General features: G+C 46.3%; 1 protein-coding gene across 1 annotated transcript in view; it reads left to right on the top strand.

Annotated features, from left to right (window-relative positions):
• Positions 1-3,107: 3,107 nt before the first annotated feature.
• Positions 3,108-7,809, top strand: part of LOC109886866 (CD97 antigen-like) — a 47,014-nt gene continuing 42,312 nt past the window's right edge. The window contains exons 1-2 of the mRNA XM_031817330.1: positions 3,108-3,191; positions 6,408-6,593. Of these exons, the coding sequence (XP_031673190.1) occupies positions 6,429-6,593 (165 nt within the window). The 5' untranslated portion in view covers positions 3,108-3,191; positions 6,408-6,428. The remainder of the gene's footprint in view (positions 3,192-6,407; positions 6,594-7,809) is intronic.

Raw genomic sequence — 7,809 nt, 5'->3', positions numbered from 1 at the left:
GGCTATATACAGGTGGTACCGGTACAGAGTCAATGTGGAGGCTATATACAGGTGGTACCGGTACAGAGTCAATGTGGAGGCTATATACAGGTGGTACCGGTACAGAGTCAATGTGGAGGCTATATACAGGTGGTACCGGTACAGAGTCAATGTGGAGGCTATATACAGGTGGTACCGGTACAGAGTCAATGTGGAGGCTATATACAGGGGGTTCCGGTACAGAGTCAATGTGGAGGCTATATACAGGTGGTACCGGTACAGAGTCAATGTGGAGGCTATATACAGGTGGTACCGGTACAGAGTCAATGTGGAGGCTATATACAGGTGGTACCGGTACAGAGTCAATGTGGAGGCTATATACAGGTGGGTACCGGTACAGAGTCAATGTGGAGGCTATATACAGGTGGGTACCGGTACAGAGTCAATGTGGAGGCTATATACAGGTGGTACCGGTACAGAGTCAATGTGGAGGCTATATACAGGTGGTACCGGTACAGAGTCAATGTGGAGGCTATATACAGGTGGTACCGGTACAGAGTCAATGTGGAGGCTATATACAGGTGGTACCGGTACAGAGTCAATGTGGAGGCTATATACAGGGGGTACCGGTACAGAGTCAATGTGGAGGCTATATACAGGGGGTACCGGTACAGAGTCAATGTGGAGGCTATATACAGGTGGTACCGGTACAGAGTCAATGTGGAGGCTATATACAGGTGGTACCGGTACAGAGTCAATGTGGAGGCTATATACAGGTGGTACCGGTACAGAGTCAATGTGGAGGCTATATACAGGTGGTACCGGTACAGAGTCAATGTGGAGGCTATATACAGGTGGTACCGGTACAGAGTCAATGTGGAGGCTATATACAGGGGGTACCGGTACAGAGTCAATGTGGAGCCTATATACAGGGTGGTACCGGTACAGAGTCAATGTGGAGGCTATATACAGGTGGGTACCGGTACAGAGTCAATGTGGAGGCTATATACAGGTGGTACCGGTACAGAGTCAATGTGGAGGCTATATACAGGTGGTACCGTACAGAGTCAATGTGGAGGCTATATACAGGTGGTACCGGTACAGAGTCATGTGGAGGCTATATACAGGTGGTTCCGGTACAGAGTCAATGTGGAGGCTATATACAGGTGGTACCGGTACAGAGTCAATGTGGAGGCTATATACAGGTGGTACCGGTACAGAGTCAATGTGGAGGCTATATACAGGTGGTACCGGTACAGAGTCAATGTGGAGGCTATATACAGGTGGTACCGGTACAGAGTCAATGTGGAGGTTATATACAGGTGGTACCGGTACAGAGTCAATGTGGAGGCTATATACAGGTGGTACCGGTACAGAGTCAATGTGGAGGCTATATACAGGTGGTACCGGTACAGAGTCAATGTGGAGGCTATATACAGGTGGTACCGGTACAGAGTCAATGTGGAGGCTATATACAGGTGGGTTCCGGTACAGAGTCAATGTGGAGGCTACATACAGGTGGTACCAGTACAGAGTCAATGTGGAGGCTATATACAGGTGGGTTCCGGTACAGAGTCAATGTGGAGGCTATATACAGGTGGTACCGGTACAGAGTCAATGTGGAGGCTATATACAGGTGGTACCGGTACAGAGTCAATGTGGAGGCTATATACAGGGGGTACCGGTACAGAGGATCTATACAGGTGTTGGTAACGGCAGAGTCAATGTGGAGGCATATACAGGTGGGGGTACCGGTTACAGAGTCAATGTGGAGCGATATTACAGGGCGCCCCCAACGGTACCGGTACAGAGTCAATGTGGAGGCTATATACAGGGGATTCCGGTACCAGAGTCAATGTTGAGGCTATATACAGGGGGTACCGCGTACAGAGTCAATGTGGAGGCTATATACAGGGGTTTCCGGTACAGAGTCAATGTGGAGGCTCTATAATCAGGGGGTACCGAGTAACAGAGTCAATGTGGAGGCTATCATACAGGGGGTACCGGGTACAGAGTTCCATGTTGGAGGCTATATAACAGGTGGGTTTGGGATACCGGTACAGGAGTCAATTGTGGAGGCTTCTATACAGGTGGTACCGGTACAGAGTCAATGTGTGGGGGTCACCGGTTAGTTGACGTGACAATGCATAGAGATAATAACTAGAGAGTAGCAGCAGCGTAAAAAAGGGGGTAGGAGGGGAGGGAACAATGTAAATATTCTGGGTAGCCATTTGATGAGATGTTCTTGGACCTAGACCTTGGTGCTCCGGTACTGCTTGCTGTTCGGTAAGCAGAGAGAACAGTCTGTGACAAGAGTGACTGGAGTCTTGACAATTTTTAGGGGCCTTCCTCTGACACCGCCTGGAAAATAGGTTCTGGATGGCAAGAAGCTTGGCCCCAGTGATGTACTGGGCCGTACGGCCAAGTATCTGACCTCCTCCCTATAGGATATCTCATCGTTGTCGGTAATCAGCTCTACCACTATTCTGTCGTCGGCAAACTTAATGATGTTGTTGGAGTCGTGCTTGGCCATGAGTCATGGGTGAACAGGGAGTACAGGAGGGGACTGATCACGCACCCCTGAGGGGCCCCCGTGTTGCGGATCACCTGGGAGCGGCCCTTCAGGAAGTCCAGGTTCCAGTTGCAGAGGGAGGTGTTTAGTCTCAGAGTCCTTAGCTTAGTGAAGAGCATTGAGAACACTATGGTGTTGAATTCTGAGCTGTAGTCAAGGAATAGCATTCTTTCCTTTTATCAAGGGGGAAAAGGGCCGTGTGGATTGCAATAGATTGTATCATATGTGGATCTGTTGGGGCTGTATGCAAATTGGAGTGTAGGGTTTCTGGGATAATGGTGTTGATGTGAGCCATGACCAGCATTTCAAAGCACCTCCTTATTCCAGGAATCTTCCAACCAGGAAACCTGAAAAACCTGGGGATTCTGGGACAACTACAAGACATTCTGGTAACTTGTTTCATTCTTGTGCTTCCCAGGTTTCACTCTGGCTGGGTTGATGTGTTACCAGACAGTGGAGACATCTGTCAACAACTCCTTCCAGTACCTCACTGACACGGACACAAACAGAGACACAGCAACCGCCACAGCATCAAAGCCTAACTACCAGAATCAGTTCCAAGGTGGTAACAGCCTTTGTCAGTAACCCAGCAACAGAACACCTCACCCAGCCTGTCATCCTCACCTTCAGACATCTACAGGTATCATTTGATAATATAACATATCCTGCAGTGCTGATGTTAACATATCACAAATGTAAATATTGTAGTATATCATTATCATACAGCTACAGTTAGGACTTTTTTTCCACATACTGACGATGGCCTAACATACTGACGATGGCCTAACATACTGACGATGGCCTAACATACTGATGATGGTCTAACATACTGATGATGGCCTAACATACTGACGATGGCCTAACATACTGACGATGGCCTAACAGACTGATGATGGTCTAACATACTGACGATGGCCTAACATACTGATGATGGTCTAACATATGACGATGGCCTAACAGACTGATGATGGCCTAACATACTGAATGATGGTCTAACAGACCTGATGATGGCCTAACATACTGATGATGGCCTAACATACTGACGATGGCCTAACAGACTGATGATGGCCTAACATACTGATGATGGCCTAACATACTGATGATGGCCAACTGACGATGGCCTAACATACTGATGATGGCCTAACATACTGAGATGCCTAACATACTGATGATGGTCTTAACATACTGATGATGGCCTAACATACTGACGATGGCCTAACATACTGATGATGGTCTAACATACTGATGATGGTTAACATACTGCGATGGCCTAACATACTGATGATGGTCTAACATACTGACGATGGCCTAACATACTGATGATGGTCTAACATACTGATGATGGCCTAACATACTGACGATGGCCTAACATACTGATGATGGTCTAACAGACTGATGATGGCCTAACATACTGATGATGGCCTAACATACTGACGATGGCCTAACATACTGACGATGGCCTAACATTACTGACGATGGGCTAACATACTGACGATGGCCTAACATACTGACGATGGCCTAACATACTGATGATGGCCTAACATACTGATGATGGCCTAACATACTGATGATGGCCTAACAGACTGATGATGGCCTAACATACTGATGATGGCCTAACATACTGACGATGCCTAACATACTGACGATGGCCTAACATACTGATGATGGCCTAACATACTGATGATGGGCCTAACAGGACTGATGATGCCTAACATACTGACGATGGCCTAACAGACTGATGATGGCCTAACATACTGATGATGGCCTAACATACTGATGATGGCCTAACAGACTGATGATGGCCTAACAGGACTGATGATGGCCTAACATACTGATGATGGCCTAACAGACTGATGATGGCCTAACAGGACTGACGATGGCCTAACAGACTGATGATGGCTAACAGACTGATGATGGCCTAACATTACTGACGATGGCCTAACAGACTGATGATGGCCTAACAGACTGATGATGGCCTAACATACTGACGATGGCCTAACAGACTGATGATGGCCTAACAGACTGATGATGGCCTAACATACTGATGATGGCCTAAACATACGACGATGGCCTAACAGACTGATGATGGCCTAACATACTGACGATGGCCTAACAGACTGATGATGGCCTAACATACTGATGATGGCCTAACATACTGATGATGGCCTAACATACTGACGATGGCCTAACAGGACTGATGATGGCCTAACATACTGATGATGGCCTAACAGACTGATGATGGCCTAACAGACTGATGATGGCCTAACATACTGACGATGGCCCTAACATACTGATGATGGCCTAACAGACTGATGATGGCCTAACAGACTGATGATGGCCTAACAGACTGATGATGCCTAACAGACTGATGATGGCCTAACATACTGATGATGGCCTAACAGACTGATGATGGCCTAACAGACTGATGATGGCCTAACAGACTGATGATGGCCTAACATACTGATGATGGCCTAACAGACTGATGATGGCCTAACATACTGATGATGGCCTAACAGACTGATGATGGCCTAACATACTGATGATGGCCTAACAGACTGATGATGGCCCTAACATACTGATGATGGCCTAACAGACTGATGATGGCCTAACAGACTGATGATGGCCTAACATACTGATGATGGCCTAACAGACTGATGATGGCCTAACAGACTGATGATGGCCTAACAGATTGATGATGGCCTAACATACTGACGATGGGCTAACATACTGATGATGGCCTAACAGACTGACGATGGCCTAACATTACTGACGATGGCCTAACAGACTGATGACCTAACATACTGATGATGGCCTAACAGACTGACGATGGCCTAACATACTGATGATGGCCTAACAGACTGATGACCTAACATACTGATGATGGCCTAACAGACTGATGATGGCCTAACAGACTGATGATGGCCTAAACAGACTGATGATGCCTAACATACTGATGATGGCCTTACATACTGATGATGGCCTAACATACTGATGATGGCCTAACAGACTGATGATGCCTAACAGACTGATGATGGCCTAACAGACTGATGATGGGCCTAACATACTGATGATGGCCTAACAGACTGATGATGGCCTAACATACTGATGATGGCCTAACAGACTGATGATGGCCTAACATACTGATGATGGCCTAACAGACTGATGATGGCCTAACATACTGATGATGGCCTAACAGACTGATGATGGCCTAACAGACTGATGATGGCCTAACATACTGATGATGGCCTAACAGACTGATGATGGCCTAACAGACTGATGATGGCCTAACAGATTGATGATGGCCTAACATACTGACGATGGGCTAACATACTGATGATGGCCTAACAGACTGACGATGGCCTAACATACTGACGATGGCCTAACAGACTGATGACCTAACATACTGATGATGGCCTAACAGACTGACGATGGCCTAACATACTGATGATGGCCTAACAGACTGATGATGGCCTAACATACTGATGATGGCCTTACATACTGATGATGGCCTAACAGACTGACGATGGCCTAACAGACTGACGATGGCCTAACAGACTGACGATGGCCTAACAGACTGACGATGGCCTATCAGACTGACGATGGCCTATCAGAATGACGATGGCCTATCAGACTGACGATGGCCTAACAGACTGACGATGGCCTAACAGACTGATCTGTTGAAGAGACCATTCTCTAAGAAGTGCTTAGCCAATGTTTCATCCTCCTCTCTCACTCTCTCTCTCTGTTTCTCTCTCCCTCCCTCTCTCTCTCTCTCTCTCTCTCTCTCTGTTTCTCTCTGTTTCTCTCTCTCTGTGTCTTTCTCTCTCTCCCTCCCTCCCCCCACCCCCTACCCCAGGTGAGGGCGGAGTCAGCGGAGATGAACTATACCTGTGTGTTCTGGTCGGAGGGGCGTGTCCATGAAGAGGGAGGGGCGTGGTCAAGGAGTGGCTGTACCAAAGTCACGTCTAACGCTACACACACCGTGTGTTCCTGTTCCCACCTTAGCAGCTTTGCTGTTCTCATGGCCCTCTACCCTGTAAAGGTATACACACACACACACACACACACACACACACACGGTGATGTCAATATAATGCTCCTTACCTTATGTTGTCAGTTGAGTAGGTTGAGTAATGAGTTACAGGCTGTGTTGTTGAACTGAGGATAGCTGAAGATGCTTAACGTTAACCTCTTTGGGATGGGGCGGTATTTTCACATCCGGATGAAAAGCGTGCCCAAAGTAAACTGCCTGCTACTCAGGCCCAGAAGCTAGGATATGCATATAATTGGTAGATTTGGATAAAGTTTCTAAAACTGTTAACATAATGTCTGTGAGTATAACAGAACTTATTTGACAGTCAAAACCCCGAAGACAAACCATCCAGGAATTTTTGTTGTTGTTGAGTTGACAGTGTTTTCTATTAGGTTCCTATGGGGAACTAGATTTATGAGGCACTTGCTTGCAGTTCCTATGGCTTCCACTAGATGGCAAAAGTCTTTAGAAATTGGTTGATGTTTTTCCTTTGAGAAAAGAAGAAGTACAGCTATTCAGAATGAGAGTCAAGCCAAGTGGACACTTTTGTTTGGTGTGCGCGACCTGGAACTCGCTCCACTTTCATTTTATTCTCTATTGAACACAGTATGTTCCGTCCTAAATTGTCTCGATTATTGACGTTTTAGGACGGTTGAGGAAAGTTGTTTGAAATGTTTGGACAGAGTTTACAGGTAACTTATCGTCATGTTGGGCGAGTTGGAACCGGTGTTTTTCTGAATCAAACCCCTCCAAATAAATGGCGCGGAACGTCGAGCCGTAACAGGTTTTAACCTCTTCAGCTATCCTCAGTTAATGTTAAGCATCTTCAGCTATCCTCAGTTAATGTTAAGCATCTTCAGCCATCCTCAGTTAATGTTAAGCATCTTCAGCTATCCTCAGTTAATGTTAAGCATCTTCAGTCATCCTCAGTTAATGTTAAGCATCTTCAGCTATCCTCAGTAATGTTAAGCATCTTCAGCTATCCTCAGTTAATGTTAAGCATCTTCAGCCATCCTCAGTTAATGTTAAGCATCTTCAGCTATCCTCAGTTAATGTTAAGCATCTTCAGCCATCCTCAGTTAATGTTAAGCATCTTCAGCCATCCTCAGTTAATGTTAAGCATCTTCAGCTATCCTCAGTTAATGTTAAGCATCTTCAGCTATCCTCAGTTAATGTTAAGCATCTTCAGCTATCCTCAGTTAATGTTAAGCATCTTCAGCCATCC

The sequence above is a fragment of the Oncorhynchus kisutch genome, unplaced genomic scaffold (assembly GCF_002021735.2).
Source record: "Oncorhynchus kisutch isolate 150728-3 unplaced genomic scaffold, Okis_V2 scaffold994, whole genome shotgun sequence".
Classification (NCBI taxonomy): Eukaryota; Metazoa; Chordata; class Actinopteri; order Salmoniformes; family Salmonidae; genus Oncorhynchus; species Oncorhynchus kisutch.
Note: the sequence above shows the minus strand (reverse complement) of the source record. Positions and strands in the feature narration are given on the sequence as shown.